The 25969-nt window shown below is 55.1% G+C and overlaps 1 protein-coding gene and 1 long non-coding RNA gene across 4 annotated transcripts in view; one reads left to right on the forward strand and one right to left on the reverse strand.

The window, feature by feature from the left end:
• Window positions 1–21564, reverse strand: part of KCNA6 (potassium voltage-gated channel subfamily A member 6) — a 38907-nt gene extending 17343 nt beyond the window's left edge. For all 3 annotated transcript variants that reach the window (XM_089303751.1, XM_008259711.5, XM_089303752.1), the window contains exon 1: window positions 16183–21564. In XM_089303751.1, coding sequence (XP_089159877.1) covers window positions 19212–20807 — 1596 coding nt within the window. In that variant the 5' untranslated portion in view covers window positions 20808–21564 and the 3' untranslated portion in view covers window positions 16183–19211. The remainder of the gene's footprint in view (window positions 1–16182) is intronic.
• The window catches only part of LOC138843863 (uncharacterized), a 34194-nt gene continuing 10069 nt past the window's right edge, over window positions 1845–25969 (forward strand). The window contains exons 1-2 of the long non-coding RNA XR_011378986.2: window positions 1845–2571; window positions 9969–10040. This is a non-coding gene — a long non-coding RNA (uncharacterized LOC138843863). The remainder of the gene's footprint in view (window positions 2572–9968; window positions 10041–25969) is intronic.

The raw sequence follows: 25969 nt of genomic DNA on the forward strand, positions 1-25969 counted from the left end.
CTCCAAGTTCCTCAAACACACCATCCCCCCATGCTTTTCCTCAAGCCAATCCTTTGATTAAGAATTTTCTTTCCAACCTTGAACATTCCAAGTCATCTCCCAAGGCCCAGCTGATACATCCACTTCACTCGGAAGCCTCCCCCGACCCTGCCAGCCCCCACGGAAGAATTCATTGCAGAGTGCACGCTTTGCACCTCTACTACTTGCACCTGCTCTGCTTGCACTGCCAGTATCCCCACTTACGGCCCTCAATCAGGACCCGGTAGCAATAAGGGGAGAACATAGGACAGGACCTGGGCAGGTGTTAGTGTAGCTGTTAAGGTACTGCTTGGGACACCTGCACCCACCACCAGAGTCCCTGGGTTCATGTCCTCCCTCTGCTTACATTTCTAGCTCCTGGCTAATGCGCACCCTGGGAAGCAGCAGGCAATGCCTCAAGTATTAGCATCCCTGACAACTACATGAGAGACAGATTGAGATCTGGGCTCCTGGCTTCAGGCTGGCCCCGCATGGCTGTTGTGTGTGTTTGCAAAATAAATCACCAGGTCTCTCTCTCTCTCTCTCTCTCTCTCTCTCTCTCTGCCTTCAAGTAAATAAAATAAAATAAATAAGATATTTTAAGGGAGTAACAAAATAATAGAAAGAAGAAAAGGAAAGGAGGGAGGAAGCCAAGCAAGGAGGGCAGGAAAATTTATTTTGGTACAAAAAAATTTTGAAATATGTATAGTTGTTTTGGTAATACACATTTCCCATGAAAGTTTGGGAAACCTTGGGTAGGAGATTAAAAAAAAAGTTCTTCTTTGTTTCATGTCTCTTTAAGTGCCACTGTTAGATGCAGCCAAGAGGTCTCTGACACAATACTGCTGAGGAATGAAAAAGATGAAGCCAGCCCTAAATAATTCCAAACGTGAAAGCTTTAGATCATTCCAGAAGCTTACCAGCTTCACAGCCGGAGCTCAGGGAAGGAGAAGCTCTGGTTTTCTTTGAGCAGAAAGCCTTTCTCTTACTGAGCAGTAATTCTGGGAGAACTACACCTCTTTTTTTATCATTATTTTTTCACTTATTTCAGAAGTGGAGAGACAGAAAAAGCTCTCATCCACTGGTTCATTCCACAAATGCCCTCAACAGCCAGGACTGAAGCCAGGAGTCAGGAACTCCACCTGGGTCTCCCACAGGAGTGACAGGGAGCAAACCACTCGAGCCACCGCTGCCTCCCAGGGTCTGCATTAGCAGGAAGCTGCAAGCAGGAGCCAGAGCCGGGGGCTGAACCCTGGGACTCCAATATGGGCTGCAGGCACCTCAACTGCCAGGCTGAACGCCTGCTGTCCTGCTCAGCCCACCTTGTCCTGATGGGAACCCTCCACGGTGTGCGAGAACGAGCCCATTTCACAGCTGCGGAGCACAAGGCCCAAGTTCCATAGGAGATGATGTGCAGAGACATTGTGTCTTAGCCACAGGAGTACGTGAGTTGACATGCTGGACTCTGATCCCCAGCTGTCATCACAGCCTGTGGCCTTGGGCCACTCCAGTGATCTCCAGGACCTCAGAGTCCTTGCAGCTCCCACACTGGGAGGTCTTCCACCGAGTCCAGCCCTGTTGAACTGGGACCTTTCGTCCCAGCTAACGGTATCTAGGAAAGAAGCTCAGACTGGCCCAGGTGGGGATGAGCCAGCTAACGCTGGGGTTCTGGGTGAGGGGCAGGGAAGGGGTTGCTGTGCACACGCCTGGACCCTCTGATGCCTGTCTGCTGACGCTGGACCCTGTCCTGGGCCGCGTGCAACTCAAGGACCCCATTGGGTATCTGCTATAGGAGGGAGGGGGAGAGAGGAGTTTGCCAGCCACATCCTCTTCTCCTCCTCTCCCCTCCATAGAAACCCTCCCCTCGCCCCACCCCCCGCAGAAAAGCTGATCTGCTATCTGGATGAGGGGCAGACTGGGGCCTGACCCTGCCAGCAGCGGCCCCGTAGGATACAGGAGTGCGCCTTTCCCTGGAGCCAGCGCTGGCAATCAGAAGTCCCCCAGGACGGTGACTGCCCCTCCCCACTAAGTCAACAGCAAGCCACGGTGTGCAGGCCTCAGGACAGGGCGAGGATGACACGGCTGCAGGAGACTCAGTTACCGGCTACCGGCTACGGAACAGGAGGTCAAGGGGACAGGGAGACTCAGCATTGGCTACTGTCCCCAGGTGCAGCTCTGCTGCCTGCATTGCCTGGCACAGCCAAAACCCCGCCTCCTCTGCCCTCCTGCCCCTCCCCCTGAGCATCCCTGGGGTAGAGGCTGAAAGATCAGACACAGAGAGGCTGCAGTCGTGGGAGCCTCTTCAGCATGCAGCCGGTGCAAGGGAAAGGGATTGGACAAGGGCAAGAGGAGGAAAGAGAAACCAAAGGCCCGTTTTGAATGGGAAGCGATTGCTGAGCCCCTCACGGGTCGCGGGAAGGACGGCTGCAGTGGCTGGGGTCGGACTGCAGATCCCTGGCCGGCCCCAACAGGCCCCCTGGGCAGGGGGCCCCAGTGGGATGTACCACTGCAGGGGCCCCAGCCCCACAGGGTGGCCTTGCAAGAAGCACTCAGGTGGGCTCTGGGGCTATTCTGGGAAGGGAGTGGGAGGAGGCAGTGAGCACAGGGGTGAGGGAAGCACTGGGGGTGGGGTGTGTGAGAATCCTCGGCAGGTTGACAATTGGGGGGAGGGGTCTGTGGCTGGGGGAGCTGCAGTTTGGGTGGGACTGTCCTGGTTCCTTGCGACCACTGTGCTCTCTGCAGAGAGACAGCAGCGAAGGGGCTGGGGCTGCGGACTGCGGGTCAGCATGTCAGGGTTCTGGGACCACGGGGGGTGAGGTGGATGGCCCAGGCCCTAGGGATTTGTGTCCCTCGGTGCCACCCCGTGTATAATGGGCTGGGAGACTGCAACTGCATGTTTCACCCGGAGCGCTTGAAGGAGCCACGGTGGCAGGAGAAGGGCATGGGTGGGCATGAGATGACAGAGCCCCCTGCACATCGGCGCCAGGAGAGGCACCAGGTGCAGGCCAAGTGTTTCCTTCTGGGTGGTGGGGAGGGAGACTGCCCGTTCCCAGGCTGCCTGAGGACTGGAGAACAGCTGCTGCCAGTCACGGGAGAAGCTGGGCCACCCCGGGCCACCCAGTCAACCTCTCTGAGCCATGAGCAATCCTAGGAGAGCCTCTGTGCTAATGTGCATGGCTGGCTGGGAGGCTCAGTGGTGACGGAGGACCGGAAAACGTGAAAGGTGATTACATGGAGAGGTGTCCCGTTGCTGCTCGCATACACCTGCTGGGGGTACCCCAGACTCTCCTGAGTGGCCCAGGGTCCCCCTGCCAGCTCCACGATTCCAGTTACCACTGGCAGACCCCAAAGAGGCAGCAAGTGGTTCTTCAAGAAGTGAACTTAGACGGCTCTGCCCCCGAGCTCCCCCAAACTCACTGAAGGTAGTGCTCACCGTGCAGGCTTCTCCCAGATCTAGTGAGTCAGAATGCCAAGGAGGCCTGGCAGCCTCTGTGTTTGGCCACCAGAGCAGCCCGGGCCCCGGCATCCAGTGAAGATGCCACTGAGATCCCCTGTCTTGCTGGACCCACAGTGGGATCCAGCCAAGCTTCTGCACAGCCACGCAGATGGGCTCAGGGACGGGACACTGTCTCCGCAGGCGCGAGCTTCAGGGATGGACCTAGGCTAGCCGGCCAAATCCGGTCCCTTTCCTGCTCCACCAGGCTCATTATGAAACAACCAACTTGCCAGCCGAAGAGCCTGGGATGAGATAACAAGGAAGCCATGATAAAGTAGCTAGAACGCAACACATAGGTTGTCAGACCTCTGTGCTTCAACACTCTGCTGACTCTGCTCCATTCATAAGGTTGTAAGGGCGCATACACACACACACACACACACACACACACACCAGACCCCAGCCACACCCAACACCTACGAGAACCTGTAGGGTTAAAGGAGCCAGGGAACCAGTATCAGGAAACTTGAGCTGCACTTAGGAGCCTTGCTGGGGGAGAGTGGAGGAATGCAAATTACATGAAAAGCAAAGGTGCTCTAGGGGTCACCGGGCTGCGCTCCTGCATCTCACCAGGGTGACACTGGCACCATCCGGAGGAGCCCCAAGTGCCTGGGTTGGAACCCCACTGCCCTCCTTCCTGGCCCCGTGACTCTGGCTGAGCCCCCCTTGCACTAGGGAGAAGAAGCGCAAGACCACAGGGAGGGGCTGGGGGGTGGGTTGGTCCACTCGAGCTCCTAGAAACACGCCTGGTGCGTGGCTGGGTGAGCCTGTGCTGCTTTCAGTTAGTGTGGTTTCTGACTGCTCCCTGCAGGTGAGGAAGCTGAGGCCTTAAAAAGGACTTGCTCACTCTGCCCACACTGCTCGGCTCCTGCAGGGACAGAACCCAGGAAAGGGTGCTAAAGCCGAGAGAGTACCCACGCTGCAGACGTTCGCGGTGGCACCGTTTGCAAGAACAGCAAGCTATGGGGCCAGGGTTCGGTGCAGCTATTGAGACACTGCTTGGGAACCCACATTTCATATCAGACTGCCTCGGTTGGAGTTCGAACTCTGCTCCTGATGATAACGTGCACCCTGGGAGGCAGCAGGGCAGGGCTCAATGGTTGGGCTCCTGTGTCCCTGGTGGGGGATCCACATGGAATTTCATGCTCCTGGCTTTGTACTGTCTCAGCCCCAGCTATCGCGGGCATCTGGGCAGTGAACCAGCAGATGATATCTCTCTCTCTCTCTCTCTATCTTTCAAATTAATTAATTGATTATTTTAAAAAAACAGAAGCAATCTAAATACCCAACAATCAGATGTACATTACCAAAATAACAATGTATCTATAGGATAGCTATGTAATGCATGAGAAAACCAGAGGTATAAAATGTTTAAAATTAAACACTTTATGATTTCTGTAGAGACATGAATAGAGACACAGAGTCAGTCTGGAAGGAAAGATAACAAAACGTAAACACTGAAGGTCTCTGGCTGTGGGGTCCTGGGGAGTTTTCTCTCCTTCCTCATTCTTTAGAGGATGGTACTAATCTCCCAGAACACGTAGATGCTACCTCCAGAGCCAGCATGGTGAAGAGCTCCCAGGGCCTCTCTCTGCGGGCTCCTGATGCTACTCAGGCTGCACGGGCAGGAGGAGGAGGCGGAGGCCAAAAGGGCCAGGACCAGGAGTCCACGTGGAAAACCAGCAGCACCTGGGGCAGGTGTGCGAGCCGGAGCCCGGGCTCAGAAGCTCCTCAGGGCAGAGCAAGATGCTCTTCCAGGATCTTTCCATCCCAGTGCTGCCGTGGGCACAGCAGAGCCGCCCCAGCACCCAGTCCAGTGCCTGCCCAGGAGTGCCTCTCTGCTGGCTTCTAGAATCAGGAAGCTCCCACTGCAGAGTGTGTAGCTGCAGCCAGAGAGCTGCACCAGCAATTCTTCCCCCGTGCTTTCCATGGAGCCCGAGACCCCGCCCATGCTTTCCACGGAGCCCGAGACCCCTGAGACGCCCGGCCAGCAGCCCTGCCGCTCTGCCCCTGCCTCTTCTCATGTGCAAGTGCCCGTCCCTGCCCCCACAGTTCCCAGCCACAACGCCAAGGTGCATGCCGTGGCCCAAACCAGGGATGCTTATTTTGCAACATGAAAATAAAGAGAGGATTTGAGATCGCTTAATAACCAAGATAGACCACAACTAAAAAAAAAAAAAAAATAGAAAGAAGGAAGGGAGGGAGGGAGGCTGGAGAAAATCAGAGGGGAGGAATTCATGGTCGTTTACCCTGGATTAAAAATCAGTGCCTCTCTTTCAAAATTTTGCTATCATCTGCTCGGTGTCTTTTTAAATGTCATGTTCTGATCTTTGTAAAATTAGAGGCTGCAGTAGGTGAGCTCTGGGGTGCAATGATAATATGAGCCCCCACACACGCAGCTGTCTCTTTCAAAGGTCCCAGTGGGGTGGGGGCAGCAGCCAAGCCACAAAGTTGAAGCCAGGTGCCATCAGATGGGGCCCTCAGGCATCCGTAGACTCTTCAAGAAGAAACTCGGTGGCAGGGTGCAGCCATCTCATTTCACCCCTGCACACCCGGCCAGGGAATTGCACAGGTGAGTGGCAGGCCCAGAACTGAACACCAGTCCCGCCCGCTGGTCCCGAGTCTTAGTGGATTGGAAGATGAGAGCAGCAGTCAGAGAGCAGCAACTCTTCCTCGTGGCTCAGGGTGTCCTGAAAAGGAACAGGCTCACGCGACAACAGCTCCTGCTGAGCACGGGAGCAAAACCCCTGGGAGAAAGGACTGCCTCCTGGGCCAGCTGGCAGAGGGGTAGACAACACGCCGGCCAGCGAGAGGCAGCAAGTCGAAGGGAAGGCCCCTCCACATCATGGAGAAAATCCAGCAGAGGGGCGGGCTTCATGGCACAGCGGGTTAAGCCACTGCCTAGGACGCCACCTACATCCCTTAATGGGTGCCTGCTTGTATCCCGGCTGCTCCACTTCTGATCCAGCTCCCTGCTAATGGCCTGGGAAAAGCAGCAGAGGATGGCCGAAGTACTTGGGCCCCCACCACCTATGTGGGAGACCCAAATGGAGTTCCTGGCTCCTGGCTTCTGCCTGGCCCAGCCCTGGCTCTTGCAGCCATTTGGGGAGTGAACAAGCAAATAGAAGATCTCTGTATGTCTCTCTCTCCTTGACGTTCTGCCTTTCAAACAAATATTGAAAGAAAAAAAGAAGAAGAAGAAAAGAACAGAGGCCTCATTGGTTCAGATCCATTGCAAGGAGCTCCAAGTATCTTTGAGTTCATCCAAGTGTGTTCCTCGTGGGGTGTAGACAGAAGCTACTGGAAAAGGTGGGGGCAATTTGACAGACTCTGTGTTAAAGAAGTGAGATGCGCGGATTTGCTGCAGGGCTTCTCAGAGCCTTGGATGGCGCGTTCACATGCACGCAGTGATTCTATAACCTGGTGCCCGGGCAGTCTTTCCCCAGGGATGCGGTACCGGATGAGTGCCGTGCGGGTCACACTGGAGAGACCGCTAAGTGCTACTCTAGGTAACTGGTCAACTGCTTGCCATTTCAGGAGAAGACTAAGCAGGAAGGAGGAGACGGGTAACTGAGCTATGAGGACAAGCGTTCTGGCCACAGGATGGTGACGCTCAAACCCTGCTATGGATTTTCTTTCTCTGGGGATTCCTCAGAACCTTTCTCATGCAAGCAGAGTCACGGATTCTGTGACTTTCAGAAGTCTCTTCCTGCTCGATTATTCTGTATTCATTTTGCCACCTTCTCTCTTAGTCTGTCATTAAGAGAATTCTGCCGCCTTCCTTGCAAACTGAATACACGCACGGAATGCGGAGCACACAGCAGAGGCATTTTCTGTAAGGGAGCCACCGCTTCAGCTGACCTGCACAAGCGTCGTCATGCCGAAGAGGACGACGTAGCAGGCCCGGGGTGAGCCCGCTCAGCTCTGCGGGAAGGGCTCAGGCCGTGTCTCTGGGTCTCCCACTGCTCACGCGTTCCTCAGGGCCAACCCAGAAGTCGGGCAAGCAAAGACTCTAGCCACTTGACCTTTCCGTGCCGCGTTACACAACCCCCGGCTCATCCCCCAATATGCTGGACGTTCTCACTGCTCCCGGGGATTCGGAAAGCGTAGGTCACCGCCTCGCTTGGGTTCTTTCTTTAGGAATTTGCCGCCGGAATCCTTGGATATTCTCTTTTGCTGTTTTGTATTTTAGCATAGAAGCATTTTTCACTCTGCAGAGATATTAAGCCTTTTTCCATGAGTCACCCCTGTAACAACCAATTTTCTGATGACTGAAGAGCTGAACTGGGGTCACTGTTAGGTCAGAAAAGCCACACTGGCCAAGTGAGGAAAGCTGTTACGTGTGTGTGTGTGTGTTATGTGCATATTTCCCAAAAGACAAATGTACCAGTTTTGTGTGGCATTAATGGTTTCTAAAGGTTGGATAATGTTCGGAGACCTTGCTGACGTCACAGTACTCCACTGAAGTAGGCCAAGAAGAAAAAGACCACAAAAATGACTAATTTTTATTGTATGCTTGCTACATGCAAAGTCTTGGCAAGGGTCGTCATCTCTGTTAATGTCACCAGCCACTGTGAGGGCATCTCTATGAATGGCTCAATTTTACAGAGATAGCGAAGGCTCCAAGAGGTGCCTAACTCCCAACAGCCAGCAGGTGGCAGCACTGAGTACTGACTTCCCGGTGGGCCGGCTCAACTCCTTCCATGGCTCACTCAGACCAAGGGCTCACAACTTCCACCCTTGCTTCTCCTGTCCTGGCTCACCTGGCACTGCCACGGGTATGGGAAATGCAATGCGGTGCAAGTGCAAATGCATCACCAGGAGAATCTAAATGCAGTAAGAAAAGCAGAGCTTATAATGCAAGTTCCTGCTTTTGAACACACATTTTGAAAAATGTTTCCTGGTTCCTCCAGTGAAAAGAAAGGCTCTGTCTCTCAAATGTGGTCAGCAACCCTTATCATTCCTTTTCTTTTCATTGGAAGAAGGAATTGTGATTGTATAGAACATGCTACAAATTAGTTCAAGTTCATTTTTCTACTAACTACATACTCATAAGCTTAGCAACATTGCATGATTTTTTTAAATGTAAGAGCCTGTATCTATTTTAAAAATATCCCAGATAGGAAATGATTCTGGCATATATAGCATACAACAGTGACAGAGGCAGGCAGTAGGCACAGTGATTCAGATACTGCTTGGGATGCGTGCATTTCATATCAGAGTGCCTGGGTTCGAGTCCTACCTCCACTCCCAATTCCCATTTCTTACTAACGTGCACCCCAGGAGGTAGCAGGTGATGGTTCAAGTGATTGGGTCCCTGTCACCCACAAAAGAGACCAAGATTGAGTTCCTGACTCCTGGCTTCAATTGGTCAGACCTCAGCTATTACAGGCATTTGGGGAGGGAACCAACAGATGGAAGATTGCTGTTTCTTTGTCTGTCTCTGTCTCTCTGCTTTTCAAATAAAACAAACAAAAAGTTATAAAATAAAATAACAAGGGCCCGGCATTGTGGCCCAGCAGATTAAGCAGCTGCCTTCAATGCCAGAACCCTTATGAGCACTGGTTCGAGTCCCAGCTGCTCCACTTCCATCCAGCTCCCCACTAATGTGTCTGGGAGGGCAGTGGAGGAGGCCCGAGTGCTTGGGTCCCTGCCACCCATGTGCGAAAGCCAGATGGAGTTCCAAGCTCCTGGCTTCAGCCTAGCCCAGCCCTGGCCACTGTGGCCATTTGGGGACTGAATCAGGGTATGGAAGATCTCCCTCTTTCTCTCTCCCTCTCTCTCTCTGAAACTCTGCCTTTCAAATAAACAAATAAATCTTATAATTTTTTTAAAAGATTTAAGAAAAACCAGAGCTCGGCGGTGCCAAGCTCCAGTGGCCAGCTGCTGGAAGGCAGCCCTGCGTGATTCTCAACGCCAGACGTGGAGTTTTTCAACAGAAGTCAAAACATCCAGACCTGAGGGTGAAATCTTCCCACAGTTCCTAATGCTGCCTCACATTTGGCCCACAAGCCAAACCGGGTCATTACAGAGCTTGCCTGAGAGGAGTAAGCCGCACACGTCTGGGTAGGCTCTCCATGCTGGCTGCGTGAAACCACCCATCAGGAGTTTGTGTATGCGGGAAAAACACACACTGGCAGGTGCGCTGGGGTGTGGCTGGCGTGGGCAGCCTGGACCCCCATGGGTGCACACATGCGTGTCTTCCTGGGTACACAGACACAGTCCCTCCCAGAGCACAGCCGCCAGTCTCCTGCAGGGAGCGCCAGCTGTTTTCCCCTTCAGGCCAGATCTCCTTTCTCTTTCCAGCTTCGCCACATGCCTCAAAGTGGCTAGGAAGCACCGATCTGATTTATGTCTCTGCTACCGTAGCTTCTGGAAACTTTGTTCTTGATCCGAGCCCTGTGACTTACAAAAGAGGTCTGTAACTCAACAGTCACCTCTGTTTCTCCACCAGGGCAACAGAGCGCGGGGAAGAGTCTAGCAGCTGGATTCCGCTCCCCAGGGCATCAGAAGTCGGCTCTTCTGGGTAAGACGCTAACCTCCTGCATGCCTGCCTTCCTCGGTAACACACAGAAGCCTCCAATAATCCCCTGCTTGCCTGGTTTCAAACCGTGACTGCTTCCTTCAGCCTCGTCTCTCATTTTAACAGAAAAAGCAAAGTCCTGAAAGGTTGGAGAGCCCTTTCATCCGTGAGATCAGAGGCCCAGGGATGGACTGCCAAAGCCAAAGCCTGAATGTGAACCTCTTGGCCCAGTGCTAAAATACCTCTGGTGCTCATGAGAGTAACTATCTGTATTAGGCAGCTTTCTTTTAAGATTTATTTTTTATTTACTTGAAAGACAGAGTTACAGAGAAGCGGAGAGAGGTAAAGAGAGAGAGTGCAATAGAGATCTTCCATCCACTGGTTCACTCCCCAAATGGCTACAACAGCTAGGGCTGAGCCAGGCCAAAGCCAGGTCTCCCACATGGGTACAGAGGTCCAGGCACTTGGGCTATCTCCCACTGCTCTCCCAAGTGCACTGGCAGGGAGCTGGATGAGAAGTGAAGCAGCCGGGACTTGAACCAGCATCCATATGGGATGCCGACATGGCATGTGGAAGCTTCACCTGCTACACTACAGCGCCAGCCCCACTGGGCAGCTGTCATCACTATAACCCAATGCCTGACACAGGATAACTTCAAGGAAAAGGGGCTTATTCAGCTTGCAGCTCTTGAAGTTCAAGTCTAAACAGTATAGTGCAGGCTTGGGTGGGAACTGCCGCTTTGGCTGCATCCCATCATTGCAGATAGCAACGGAGGGAGTGCGTCTGGGCGCCAGGGGCCACATCTTGAGTCAGGAGGCATTGCACCAATCCTCTGGGAGAACACCAAGGGGTGATGTGAGAACTACCCTGATCTCGGCTGCGGTGGTCCCAGTGACCTGGGGACTGCCCAGGGGACTGCTCAGGGGGCCCCCGTCTCCCAGGACCACCATCCTGGGGGTTCACGCTCCCAACACGTGGATGTCTTCAGGAGACATTCAAGCAGTACCCAAACCCTAGCATAATCCTGAAGATGCTTATCTGATTCCGGCTTCTTCCAGCTAGGCCTGCTGCCTCTGGACCCTGGAAAGTCACAGGATGAAAAGATGACATGAAAACTCAATTAATTCCATTTCCTGTGGGCAGCTCTTGCTAAAAAGCTTGGTTGGGTAGAAAATGAATAGCCATTCATCAAAAAAAAAAAAAAGTAACTGTTCAGATCTCATTTTCCAAGGAAAAATACCTTGGGTTTAGAGCCAGAAAATTTTGGGTCCCAGATTCAGTTCTGTCCCAAACTCGGGTCCATCATTTGGTATCAGTTTCCTGCTTGCTAATGAGAGGCACTGACTCTCGCCCCCAGCTCTCACATCTGTCCATCAATACCGGCCACAGCAGTGCTCTGGGTCAAGTGCGAATCCTCATTCTCATCTGGTTATAAATAAACTTGGGGGGGGGGGGATAAGACCACCTGTATATCCATCCTATTCTATCAGAACGCATGCAATCACAGCTCACCTATGACTTAAACACGTTCTCCTATGAAGGCGAACAGCCTTCTGGTAAAATAGCTAGCTAGCTGGCACCTACTTTTCATGGCACATTTCACTGAAGTCCTTGCTTGCGAGAGCAAAGCTGAAGCAGGCAGGGCCCCTGCCACCATTCGAGTGCGTGAGCAGTGGCATCCCCACTCTTGGGAAGGCGATCTTGAGCCATCGGTGTCACCTAGGGGCTCCTCTGCTGACTGGCAGGACAAGGAGCTGCACTTTTTAGACCCCACTGCCTGCTGAGGTCTCTAACTGGCAGCCTCATAACAAGCTGCCAGGTCAGTGGCCTTAGACTCCTCACTTCACAGTCGACAAACCGAAGCTTGCAGAGGCGAAATGACGCGATTCAGACCCAGGTGCTTGCTAACTGCACAGACGGGTGAGCCAAGCAGCTCTGAGCTCAGAAACAGCTGAGGGTGGGCTGGGAATTCTGGCTGGGCCGAGGCCCCCAAGGAGAGCTGGGGGAGTCACTGGGTAGTCAGCATGGAGGCAAATACGTGCCCCACGAGAAGGAGGAGCTGGCTTCTCCCCTCTCCAGGGTCTCCTGTTGCTCCCTCCGTAAAGGACGATAGGGAAGCTGGGCTATGGCAGCGGATGTTAAAGGGCCATGGGGGGCAGTAGGGTGGCTGGGGAACAGACTGGAGACTGAGGCTGAGGCCCAGAGGCAGGAATGCAGTGGGGCCAGAAAGGCAGAACTCTAGAGAGATTCTGTACATTTACTGGAGAGGTGCGCACAGATGAGATACGCAAGTATTACGTATATATGTATCTATCTCAAAAAGCTTATGGAAGATCAATTCAAAGATAAGGTTATTTTGGTGCAAAAAAATTAAGCACATGCATACAAGGGTTTTTCATGAAAAATGTGCATTACGAAAACCTATGTGGAGATTTTAAAGAATGTACCAAAATAAACTTACCTTTAAATACTGTTTCTCCACATATCTGCCACCGTGTGTGTGTGTGTGTGTGTGTGTGTGTCCATGTGCTGTCAGAGCACCGTGCGGGAACACACAGGCTGCCTGCAGCTTTCCCAGCAGAGGCACACGGGCATGGAGCTGAGAATTAACACATGCACTCAGGAGCCACGGCTCCAGTCCCTCCTGCTGCTCAGTACCCACCAGACCCTCACCGCATGCCTATAGCTCCGCCGGACAGAGGCCCCCACCCAGCTGTGTGTCCTCGCACTTGTCACAAGCCCTCTGAGCCTCCATTCTCTTATCTGCCAAAGAGGAAATCACTCATCCCAGACAATGGAACTCCCAGCTAGGCAACACTTTTACCTCTACTTTACCCGTGGAACACAGATGACAGCCCACCTCATCCTCAAAACAGCCCTTGAGCCTGGAGAAGGAAACTGAGGCACGGAGTTGTCCAGGGTCCTGGGCACAGCAGAGATTTGGCTGACAATCTGGGTCCAGCCGCCCGCTCTGAGCCACTGGGTCAAGGCGCCGCATGCGGAAGAGAACGCCCTTGGGTATTGAACGGGGCTCTTCTTGCTCTCGGCGGAGGACGCAAAGTCAGGCTCTCAGGCTGCGGGGCGCCCTGGACCTGGGGTCTGCGGGGCGCCCTGGGCCTGGGGTCTGCGGCCTGCTGTCCCGGAGAAGGCGGTGTGGGAGCGCACGGCGCCCGCCCGCGCCCCTTCCAGCGCGCCACTGCCTCGCTGAGCTCTCATTCAAGTGGCCGCGTGTGCCTCGGCTGCCAGGAGCGGGTTTGTCTGTCTCCTGGAGACAGCGGTTGTCAAGCCCCTCGAGCGCAGCTAGCACGTCAAAAATAGCAGCGCCGGCAGACCGCGCGGCTGCAATTTCCTCTAGAAATGTGGCCTCCCTTCTCTGTTGAGAGCCGGGGCCTGTCTGCGCTCCTTGCAGCACCCCCCACCCCGGGGCAGGGGCGCCTGCGCTCGGGCGTGCGTTCTAGGAGCAGGCGGGCAAGGAGCCTGCGATGGGGGCCAGGAAAGTCCTCGTGAACAAGAGTAACGCCGGGTGCGTGTATGATAGCTGCCATTCGCTCCAGCAGGGCTAAACCCCACCGAGGTCAGGGGCAGCCAAGATCAGAGCTGCGCCCTCGAGGCTGTACTGCAAGGCGCCTTCTGCTCTTTTCTTCCGGAAACCGGGCAGTCGAGATCCTGCTGGGATAACTGCCAACAGTGGGCCCTGGCAGGCTGCCACTCCCTTGTAGGTGCCGCGGGAAACATGGGCATGGGCACCAAGAAGGGACAAAGAGCAGGTGCAATACCCTTCCGAGTTTCAGGCAAAGGGATTGGAAAAACATGACAGCTTCCAGCCCACGGGGACCACAAGCCAGAAGGGGGAAGCGGCTCATCGGGCGACCCGGGCCCATCTGTCTTTATTCCCAGGGGGCTGTGTCTGGAAAGATTCCATCTCTGCCAAATCTCCAAGCTCCAGACCTGATTCTGCCACAAGGTATCTGTGCACGCTGAGGCAGCCTGAGACAGGAAATCCCTCTGCCCCCTCCCACAGACACACACACACTGAAAAAAAAAAAAAAAAAAAAAAAAAAAAAAAAAAAAAAAAAAGGCTGTTTTCCTCTTCCAAGCAACCACAGCTCGCTGGAACTGGACCACGGGATCACATTCTCCTGCCTGTAGCAGCAGCGTGCAGTCAAATCCAATCGGCCAGCACAGCCATTCCATCATGAGGATAGCATTCCTGGGGACTCTGTGTAGTAGAGACCGGGACAGCCGAAACCCAGCCCGCAGCAAGCCTCCTCAGTGGACACAACGGCAGGCAGGAAGGTGTCACCTGACGCAGAGCCCCCAGGGGAGAGAGGGGACCCCTGGACGCCAGGCAAGTGAGAGCATGAGAGGGGCCAAGTCTGCCTGGCAAGAGACAGAAGAGCAAGGCCCACAAAGGCTGTCACCTCCCATTTCTTTGTTTTCCCAAAGCACCAAGGCTGCTATTGAGGGGAGGCTGGAAGGGGCGCAGGGAAAACAAAACCTCTGCTCCTGTGCCATTTCGTAAGGAATTCTGAGTTTACAGGTGCAGGCATCAGGGGGGCTTAGTGTTTGGGCAGAGGAGGAGAAGTGAGAATTTTTTTTTTCCAGCCAATTTTCAAGCCCCTTGGGCAAGCATCCTGCGCTGGCCCTGTATGATAAATATCGACCGCCATCCGTGTCATAGTCCATACATGCTGACCGTGCTCTGCAGTTCCCCAGCCATGACTCGGTCAGCTTCCGAGCAAGAGAAACATGTGAGTCTCACAATTGTAGATTGATGATCAGAATTAAATGAAAACACACACCCACGTCAGATCTGAGCACTGTACGTGAGCAGCAAGAAACCACTGCGTGCAAGCTCTCAGATAGTCAGCCTGGGCTGTGTGCAGAAATCTAACCTCGTGACGTACAAAGCCCAGCCGTGCTCCCGGCCCCGATGGGAAATCGCCAAGTTATTACACTCACAGTGCTTTGTTTTTCACAATTCAGTGGTTTTTTAGGTTAATACTTAGAGTGGTACCACTCTCACCCCAACTCAGCTTCAGAACACATCTGGGCACCTCCCAGAAGTTCTCCGGGGCCAGCTGACCCGCACAGGTTTCAGCCCCGTGGAACCCCTCGGGCCGACCTGGTGTCCTGACGCAGGCCAGGGCAGGGGGCGGGGGACCGGGGTGGGGGTGCCCTAAGCACGTTTCACCTCCAGCAAGGAGACGCCACAGGCCCTCTGGGGACCGGTGATGAATCCTGATCCACCGTGTCAAGAGCGCCTCCTGCACCTGACGGGGCTGGGACCTGTGTCCTTTCCTTTTGTTCTGCCTTCGTGCAGAAGACAGCCAGGGAATGAAGGGCAGGGCGAAGCTGAGTTAAGCCTTTCTTTAGGCTCCTGCCAGTTGTATGCCTTCCTTTAAGTCCTTCTATTTTACTGTTCCTTTGTCTCTAACCACTCTGCAAGCCTTTTAAAAGGTGGATGCATTTCCAAGGCTAGACGCACAGTATTTATTTGAAACTTATAGGTGCATATCCTCTCTCTCTCTTTCTCTCTCTCTCTCCCCCCCTTCTTTCTCTCTCTCTCCCCACCACACCCCTTTTATCCTTGCAGGCTCAGAAAAATTCAGGGAAACATTTTTCTAAACTCACAACAATCTCATCTTGCGAAAGGGACGGATCCCGAGACACTAGGGGAGGGGATGCTGCAGCTGCAGGTCACCCCTGAGCAAATGCCCTGGACCCCAGGCGTCCTGCAGTGCAGTGTGTGATGTGACATCCACAGAAACGCAGGAGGGGTCCTGGCCACCAGACAGCTGCAGAGAGGGAGAGAGACAGAGACATGCACAGAAAGAAGAGGCGGCTCAAACTTCAAGTAGGGGGGAGACAAAAAGGAAGGGAATCAGAGCCAGAGAAAGAACAGCAGAGAAACTGAGAATGAAAAGGGAGAGATGGGAAGAAAGGTGGGGGTAGCACCGAGAGACAGGAGAAACCGAGCAACGGGACTCAAAGGCAAACGCACAGGTGGCCTCCAAGGAAAGGGAAACCCAAAGCTTGTTTGCTCCAAATTCAGGGGCTCTCAGCCCCCGCCTCCCCACCCGCACCCAGCCCCGGTGCTGCCTGGGCTGAGCCAGGGAGGAAACTGCCCACAGCAGAGCCTACCTCAGATGCAGAGCTGGCCAGCTGGCCCTCGTCCCTCCCTGGGGACACGCAGGCAGCAGGAACACCCCTGGCCCCAGGCTGGGGCTGGCTGTTCCAGGGAGTCTCTGGGGAGCTCCTGCCGGCTGGAGTCAGGTGTAACCACGGCGTGGACCCCACTTCTCCTGGCAGCTGGGAACCGCCACCCCAGCTGTCGCAGCATCTCACAGTGCACGAGATCCACAACACGAGGCTCGGGGTCGGAGAGTGCTAGTCGGACACAGCCCTGTGCAGAAACCAGAGCCGGCCACAGCCTCTTAGTTCTCCATCAAGGTCGTAAGAAGGACCACCGCAGAGGTTCCTCCCAGGAGCCAGGCTGCGCCCTGGGAGCAGGAAGCGTCGCTTCTGTGTGTCCTGGGGTGGGAAGAGCCTTGCAGTGCGGAGGCCCAGCCTGGCTGCCGCTGCGGGAATATGCCATCCTCTCGTAGGGCTCCCTGGTCATTTTGACAATCGTGGCATCGCTGTTGGCTTAACCGTGGGTGGAGTCGCTTAGCGCTCGAATTAGCAAGAGCCCAGGGGAAGATGAAGCAGCTTCAGTAACTGAGTAGGGAAACCAGAAAGACAGGACCAGGGAGGGAATTTGGGGGACCTGCTTCTTCCTTGTTCCCCAAAGGTCCAGTCCCTGTCCCACCATGACTCAGCCTCTAGACCAATTTGCAGGAGGTGCGCCTGTTTGAGAAGCCAGGAGTCTGCACGCCGTTCACCCTTGATGCTCAAAGCAGAAGACAGAGCGAATCGGCTGGAAGGTTGCTACAGCAACCGGCATCCCTGGAGAGCCCAGCTCTCCACAAACCTTTTACGTTCAGGCTTGCTCTGACTTGCAAAGGAAAGGCTGTCTTAGGAGTGGTGCTGTGAATGATCACATACACAGAGAGAGAAACAGGTGCGCTTGCCCCGACATTACCCTCGTGCCTCTGGGGCAGGCCCTTCCCGGCATTCCCCAAATAGCCTTAGCAAGTGCAGAGATCTGGGAAACCAGCACTTGGAGCAAGCTTCTGATTCCGCAGGCGCTCCATCTCCTGCTGTAGTTCAAGTGTGCAGAAGCCACACTCCCAGGCAGGGTGAGCTCTGGCCAGACGGGGAGGGACCAAAAGAAGGACTCTGAGGAGAACCGTCCTCTTCAAAGGCTAATAGAAAAGACCAAAGCCATGGAGGAACTCAGGGAACTAATGATTCACAACAGCCCACCCCTGGGCTTTGGATCCTGGCAGGAAGTCTGGGAGAAGGCAGTGAGATGAACTAAAAATCAAATCAGTTCCTGAAATTCACACATTTGCATAGCATCACCCCCCCCCCCGGGCTCCCCAGAGGAGTCTGCTGACATTCCCCACCAGTGGGGGCTGAGGGGGGGGGAGATGTTAATGTGCCCATCTAATGGGTGTGGAAACTGAGGCACCACGAGAGACTGAGGTGTCCAAACTAGCCGGAAAACCAGATGACAAAAACAGACTTGGGCTTGGTGCTCACAAGAGCCGCACTGTCTTGCCACAAACCCTAAAGGCTGTCCTTTCTAAGTTGCACCTCGAGAAATTGTTCTTTCAAATTCTCATCCAAAAGTCTTAGAGCATAGAAATCAAATTAAAAATGTGCTCACAGTCCTTTTGTTCTCAGAACTGCACCTGGGAGAGCTCAGCACAGTACATCACGGTTTGTCAAAGGCAAAAACACGAATGGCAATGTTCCTGAGGGGGAGATAAGGGGCAGGGGGCAGGCGTGACGGGTGGCAGTAGCTTCACAATGGAAGAAGATGGCTCAGTCCAGGTGGCAACCCCACCCGGCTTCCTCACCAGTAAGAGCAGGCTGGATGCAGCTCCAATTGCCCAAGCAGGCGAATGTTTGCTGGACTCAGAGAAGAAAAAAAAAGCCTCTAACTGTAATGTTGTCCACCAAAGAATAATGATTGCTTCTTACTCTAAACCATGTATTTCACTGCCCATAAAAAGGGAAGAAATACATGCTGGCATCCAATGTGTGCTTTTACCTGTCTGCAGGTTGAAGCTGGGCTTGCTTTAGAAAACCCACAACTGCAACCTTCAGCCAGATGCCCCGGGAGGAACATGAAGGGCTAGAGAGAGAGAGTTGGAGGAAACCAGGGGGGAAAGGCTGCTATCTGCAATGGTGTACGTCTCCGTCCTTCCGAGAAGAGCACATCTGTTTAAGTGGCACTTGGCTTCAGACATGTGGTCAAGTCACACACTGGACTACGCCGCCATTTCCTCTGGCTACCTGGTTCCCCTTCTCCAGCCCCTCTGCACAGGGAGGCACTTGCACAAAAAGAGTGTTTAGCTCCAAGAGAGAGAACCTTCCTTTCTGAACACTGGAGACGGTCAGGGGAGCTGAGTGGATGCACCTGCAGGAATCCATCGGCCCCTGTGGTCCAGAACTAACCCTCACACCCTCCAGAAGGTGCAGTTAATTGTATTTTCTCTAATTGCACCCAAGATCAGACATGAGTGGCGGATTTTGAGGCTGTGGAACTGAAGACTCTCCCAGGGATCTTCTGTAGATGTGACAGGACACAGGACTGAAACAGCAAGCTGAGACCCACTCCTGCACTCCAGCTTCTCCCCATTACCAAGCAGCACTCAGACGGGTGCCTGCCCCAAAGCAAAGGAGAGAGCTGGGGCCCAAGGGTGGCTGGTTTCTGTCCAGTTGACACTGCTGTTCCTAGAGATATTACAAGTCCCAGATGTGAAAAATCAGTCTCGAGGGGCAGAAATGTACACTTCATCCATGGGACGACAGAGGCTGGGCATGACCGGGTGGCACCGTCGGAATTTCAAAACGTCACTTAGGTGGGTAAACCTTGACCGCTGCAGGGACCGTCAAGCCTGGCAGTCCAGATGCTTATCTGGCCCTGGACATCAAGTACCAGGTACAGGGGAGGGAGTCAGGAAGTCAAGAGGAGCTAGTGGGAGGGTCGTTGTGGCAATGAGAAGGAAGCCCAAGAGATTGCTCAGTGCTCAGCGTCTCCTGCAGGCTCTGCCCGCCTGTCAGACCTCGGTGAGCATCCTTTTCTCGGCAAACGCCCGGTGTGGAGTGGGAAGGTAGCTGGGCCTCCGTTCCCGGGTGGCCTCGGAGAAGTCAGGCTTGCCAAGTCCATTGTCAGTGGCCTTCAGGTCCGGCGCAGGCTGCCCACAAGTGACGTGGGTATACTGGCCCTGCTCCTCTTGCTCCGTCTCCCGGTGGTAGAAGTAGTTGAAGTTGGAGACGATGACGGGCACGGGCAGGGCGATGGTGAGGACCCCAGCGATGGCGCACAGGGAGCCCACGATCTTGCCCCCGACCGTCATGGGGTACATGTCCCCGTAGCCCACCGTGGTCATGGTGACCACTGCCCACCAGAAGGCGTCGGGGATGCTGGGGAAAAGTGAGTCATCGTCATCAGCCTCTGCGAAGTAGACGGCGCTGGAGAAGAGGATGACTCCGATGAAGAGGAAGAAGATGAGCAGCCCCAGCTCCCTCATGGAGGCCTGCAGGGTCTTGCCCAGGATCTGCAGCCCCTTGGAGTGGCGGGAGAGCTTGAAGATGCGGAACACGCGCACCAGGCGGATCACTCTGAGGATGGCCAGCGACATGGCCTGCTGGCCGTTCTGCCCGCCTCCGCTGGCCGCCTGCTGCTCCTGCTGCTGCACCAGCTCGGTGCCCAGGGTGATGAAGTAGGGGAAGATGGCCACCAGGTCGATGATGTTCATGATGTTGCGGAAGAAGGCCGGCTTGCTGGGGCAGGCGGAGAAGCGCACCAGGAGCTCGAAAGTGAACCAAACGATGCACAGAGTCTCCACCAGGAAGAAGGGGTCTGTGAAGAAGGAGCCCCCGAGGGCGCTGAGCGAGGCGGAGCCCCCTGTCCCCAGCCCCCCAGCAGTGAGGCCAGGATGAAAGGCATACGACTCATCCTCATCCTCCTCTTCCTCCTGGCTGCCCCTGGAAATCGGGGAGACCCCGCTCACACCACCACCACCACCGTTGCCTGCGCCCCGACCATCCGCGCGGAACTGGGGCAGGGTCTCCAGGCAGAAGATGACGATGGAGATGAGGATGACCAGCACCGAGACGATGGCGATGCCTCTGGCCGGCCCGGAGCTCTCCGGGTACTCGAAGAGCAGCCACACCTGGCGCTGGAAGGGCTGGGAAGGCAGCGGCTTCTCGTCCTCACCTCCCTCGGGCAGGCAGCCCTCGTCCTCCCGGAAGGCGGCCAGGGCTTCGTCGCCCAGCTGGTAGAAGCGGATCTCCTCCAGGAAGATGTCCAGGGGCACGTTGACCGGCCGGCGCAGGCGGCCCCCGGACTGGTAGTAGTACAGGATGGCGTCGAAGCTTGGCCGGTTGCGGTCGAAGAAGTACTCGTTCCTCAGCGGGTCGAAGAAGCGGACCCGGCGGCCCGGGTCCCCAAGCAGCGTGTCCGGGAAGAGCGACAGGGTGCGCAGCTGCGTCTCAAAGCGCAGCCCTGAGATGTTGATCACTAGTCGCTCGCTGCTGCAGCAGCCGCCGCCCCCGCCGGCCTCCGGGAAGTCTCCCGCATCCTGTTGCTCCCGCTCCGGCCCGCGGACCTCCCCCGGCGCCGCCAGCGTCAGGGACTTCTCCGATCTCATGTCCTCTCTCCGCGGTGCGCGCCCCGCCGCTAAGACGGCGCCCGGGACGCAGGCTCTGGAGCGCGGCACCCGCCTCCCCGCTCCCAGCTGCGCCCTGTCTTCAGGGTGGGGCTGGCGGCTGACCTGGCGGCCGGGTGGGTGGGTGAGTCCCGAAGCCTGGCGCCCGCACAGGGGGCTCTGGGGAGGTGATCTGGCCGCGGAGGGTCTGGCTCCGCGCTGCCAGTTACCCGCGCCTCGGTGCGAGAGCCTCCCGGGATGGCTGGAACCGCAAAGACTGGCGCGCGTGAAACTGGCTGCCCGCAAAGACGCGCGCCGTCGCCCCGCGCCGCGCGGGCTCCGGGCTGCCGGACGCCGGGGTCCGCCCTCCGCGCGAGCTAGCTCTTCCCGGCTCCCCCGGCGCTTCTTCCGCAGTCAGGACCCCCGGCAGCAGCTGGTACCAAAGCGCCAGATGCGCCTCCCTCCGGCTCGGCAGAGACTCCCGGCGGGGCTCGGCCTCCGCCCAGCGTCCAGCGCGGGGCTCGGTCTGGCCAAGGTCGCGGCTGCTGCTGCCACGGCTGCCACCTTCTCTCTAGAAGCCGCGCCGAAGGCCTCGGAGAGGGCCCTGGGGCTGCCCCCCGGCGCCGGGGCGCGGGCACCCACCTCGCCGCGGCTCAAGCCTTGGCTGCAGCCGCCGCAGCTGCAGCGGCCCGGCTCTGGGCTGTGCCCTTCCTTCCCAACACACTCTCTCCAAGTGACGTGGCGAGGCCCCGCCTGCCGCCCCCTCCCACCCCACTCCCGCATAGCACCCCTCGCCTGGCCGGGGCTGCCGCGAGCCAGGGCGCTGGGCGCGCACACGCACTCGCCGCGCGGGCAGCCTTTCCCGCGCTCTCCCGGCCCGCCTCTCGCTCTCGCCTGTTTACGTTCGTGGCCCCCAGGAACGAGCGCCCGCACCCTCCTACCACACCCCCTCCACCCCCGCAGTCATCTTGCCTCATTTCGCTTTACCGAGTTGACCTGCGCAGTGTCTTTCATCCCTAAGAAAACACACCCGCCCCTCTGCACGGGGACAGAGCACGGTGCCTCGGCTCATCCAGAAATTTAATGAAACAATTAAATCATATTGGTCCCTCTGCAATTACGAAGACCCATTTGCCAGCCGCACCGATCTCGATTAGAAAGAAAAAAACATGAAATATTGTTGCGATGTCTCGAAAGCTTCCAATTTAAATTGTATTTCCATCGGTTCCAAGCCCAGAGACTCGGCCCTTGCAAACCTAGGTGCAGGGGACAGCCCCACTGCTAGGGTGAGGTGGGAGGCGCCTCCAGGTCTTTCCCATCGCGAGGGGCCTGGGAATGGGGAGCAAGGACCCCAGAAGAAAAACCTGACAGATGAGGGCATCCCAGAGGACTCCCAGCCCAGGGAGAGCCACTGGGGATGGCTTGGCGCCACCACCACCGCCCCCAATGCTGGGAATTCAGCTGGTGCATGGGAAGAGGGCTTGTGAGAGTGTAGGTGAATGCAACCCTACCTTTCCTGCATCTGTCTGTCTGGTTCCTGACCAGAAACGTGGCCCCTGCTCCTCCACCTCACCACAGTGCAAACCTTTGTGGCCATGCTTGGGGCCAGGGACCACCTGACTCTCCCTAATGCCCCAGCAAGAAGAGAATGGTTTTGCATCCACTTCTGCCAGAGATCAGATACTCCTTCTTCACTAGGTCAGCCAGATGGAACAGGGTTCCTCTTGTGTCTTCAGACTGCCGCTTCCTGGGATGGTGGATGTTCCCTTCTCAGAGCTCCAGTGTCCCCCCTGGCTGGCTGACCATGGCCAAAATGAATTGGCTGAGAGTGTCAAGGTGGTGTGTGTGTGTGTGTCCTGTGCATTAGTAAGAGTTCATTGAGGACAATAACAAGTACGATACATCCAAGGCACTCTCAAACCACAAGATGCATAGGAGTTATTGGTCTTACAGAAGGTGGTTCTCGCCGGCACCGCGGCTCACTAGGCTAATCCTCCGCCTTGCGGCGCCGGCACACCGGGTTCTAGTCCCGGTCGGGGCACCAGATTCTGTCCCGGTTGCCCCTCTTCCAGGCCAGCTCTCTGCTGTGGCCCGGGAGTGCAGTGGAGGATGGCCCAAGTGCTTGGGCCCTGCACCCCATGGGAGACCAGGAGAAGTACCTGGCTCCTGCCATCGGATCAGCGCGGTGCGCCGGCTGCAGCGCACCGGCCGTGGCGGCCATTGGAGGGTAACCCAATGGCAAAGGAAGACCTTTCTCTCTGTCTGTCTCTTTCACTGTCCACTCTGCCTGTCAAAATAAATAAATAAAGAAAGAAAGAAGGTGGTTCTCAGCAGTGTTTGCTCCCAGAGAGGCTGAGGGAGAAGGAATTGAAGTTTCCCGGATGGTGGGGGGGTGGGGGGTGTTGAAAAGAGATGCTAGCAGTGGAGCTGGCTGGGTAGTCAGTCTCTCACCAAGCCTACCAGGCGAGAGGCAGCCTCTGCTTCCTGCTGGGCTTGTACTCACCTCCCACCTTGCATGTTGCAATGAAGTATGGATTGACCCAGTTAGCTGATAGTTCCCCAATTACAGGCTATGTAATTAAGCAATTTAGACTTGCTGCAAAAGTTGCTCCATTCAAAAAAAAAAAAAGACAAAAAGGGAAAGCAAAAACAACTGATAAAATATAGGAAGTTTTTCCCCCCCTCATCCAATTATCTATAATTACTTTCTGGGTTGTAAACTGATTTACCCATGACTCTCTTTGTTTTCAAATTTTAGAATGAATTACTCATTTCCATATTCATTTGTGTCATGCCGGGGCTCATGCATGAGGTTCTCAACTAGGTCAGTGACTCCTCAAAAGAAAGCTTGGAGAGGCACAGGAGGGAACCCACGTTCTGCCAGAGGGTGCACAGCCAAGTGCGGCAGAGGGAACCTCTGCTTGCACACTCCCGGCCACGTCCTGGCTGCCACATCCCATCAGAATGATGTTCTGGGGCTGCCTTCGCATCAGCCACAGGCTCTGCCCCTACAGAGGTTTCCCTGTGCCCCGAGGAGCTTTCCCAGGGAGGCAAAAGCCATTAGCAAATTTATGAATCAGAGTTCTGTTTTTAGTTCTTTTTGTGAAATAGATTCTTTTCCTAGCTTAAGAAAAACTCTATGCCTAGACCATCCCTCCGAAGCACGCATGAGGCGTGAAGAAAATCACACGTTCAAAAGAGCCAGATCCCAAGTGCAGGACGAGAATCTGCTCTGAAAAGCTTGCATGTTCATGCAATAAATATATGACATCCTAGGTAAAAAAAAAATTGTAATAGTAGAAAATAAAGTGTATATGTGTGAATTGCAGTAAATGTTTTGCCGAGAACAACTGGGATGTTATGCCAGAGATGAAGCTGGGGGTGGGGAGAACAGGATGGCATTTGGCTCCGTGGCTAAGCACTGCTCATATCAGGTGCCCTCCGTTGGTGTCCTGGCCCCGCCCCTAATTTCAGTTTCCTGTTAATGTGCATCTTGGGAGGCTGCAGGTGCTGTGGCTCAAATAGCTGGGTCCCTGCCACCCATGGAGGAGACCTGGATTGAATTCCCAGACCTTGGCTTTGGCCCGTCCAGTCCTGAACATTCATATTCTCTAGTTCTCTCTGAAAGAGGTAGTTTTCAGCTGAGACTTCAAAGGTGAGAACGGGCCAGCGATGCCAAAACACACAGAAGAGCATTCCGGGCAGGCAAGTCCCAGAGCCCGGAACGAGGCCTGGGTTGTTCAGGCCTCATAAAGAAGGAGTCATGCGGACAAGCCAGGGAAAAGCAGAAGACCATGCTGAAGCAGAAGCACAGGCTGAGATGGGTGGGGTGAGAGGCTCAGGTTCTCCCTTAAGGGAGACAGAGGAGAGAAAAGATGTGACTGGCAGAGAGGCTGCGAGGAGAGCTACAGAGGGGCAAAAGAAGAAATGGGAAAACTAAGAAACCGCAGTAGTCTGGGGAAAGGCTATGGTGACTTGGACTGGGGGTAAAAGAAGTGGAAAGACTGGTCACAGAGTAGAGAAGAGGCAGGGGAGAGGTGAGTGTGGGAGACGGCACCAGCAGGAATTGGCGATCAGTATTACATAGGAAACAAGCCATGGATGCCAGAGTTTTGTTCCAGCAACCACGTGGGGAGTGGTGGTGACGCTGACTGAGGAAGGGGAAGATGCGGGGTTAAACAAGCTGAGATCAATCAAGACCTCATTTATATACATATGGATGATTTGAGAGGCAGATTTGATATGTAAATGAAGATGCAAAGGAAGCAGCTGCTTATTCAGGTCTGGAATATGGAGGAGAAACGCGTGATTTATGAATTAAAAACACTTAGAAATATTTAAATCTGTGACAGCAAAGTCTTCTAGAGATAGAATATGGAAAGTGAAGAGAAATGTAACCAGGACCAAGTTTTTCTTTTAAGCACCCTGCAATTTACCACTCGTGGTCAGGAGCAAGAGGGGCCAACAAGAGAGATGGAGGGGCTGCCAGGGAGACAGAAGGAAGGCCGGGAGGAAGAGTTGTCCTGGAAACCCCCCTGGGACCAGACCCCAGGGACGCCCATCCTCCGGGGCCCATGCTGGCCGCCCAGCTGAACCCATGGTCCACACTGGGTCCGGAGCCACCTGCAAGGCCATGGGCACACTAGCAAGATGGACGCCTAGGGTGACGCAGTACAAAACTTGATAACCAGGTATAGTCTTAACTCATCCCAGATGCTAACATGTACTCTTCCTGGGTGTACACGCCGACATTCTACTGTACCTTCAAGGCTCCTTCAAGGCATTTTTACTTTGCTATCCGTGTAAACCTGTATGCAAGTGTGTTCGTGGGGGGGGTGTCACTATCTGGGAAGTAGGATCCCTCTAGTTTTCTTCTGGGGAGGGAGGGAGGATGGAGGTCATAGACCCTCGTACAGGGGCACACACACGCACAAGTACACAAACATCCGCCCTCAGAAGCGTCATCCCACAGTGGAGTTCTCCAGTGGACTTCAGCCACTCAGAACCGCTGGAAGTAGGGTCCCTCACCTTCCTGTCTCCCTGCCGAACGAGTCCCGCTGCCCTGCCGCACCAGTTCTTCAGGCTGTCCCATGCAGAAGCTCCTCCAGCCAAAGCAGTGGCCCATGTGATTCAGCCCTCATCTTGTTATGTCAGGCATCCCTTTC

Source organism: Oryctolagus cuniculus, chromosome 9 (assembly GCF_051225735.1).
Source record: "Oryctolagus cuniculus isolate XC-2025 breed Fujian yellow rabbit chromosome 9, ASM5122573v1, whole genome shotgun sequence".
In the NCBI taxonomy this organism is placed as follows: Eukaryota; Metazoa; Chordata; class Mammalia; order Lagomorpha; family Leporidae; genus Oryctolagus; species Oryctolagus cuniculus.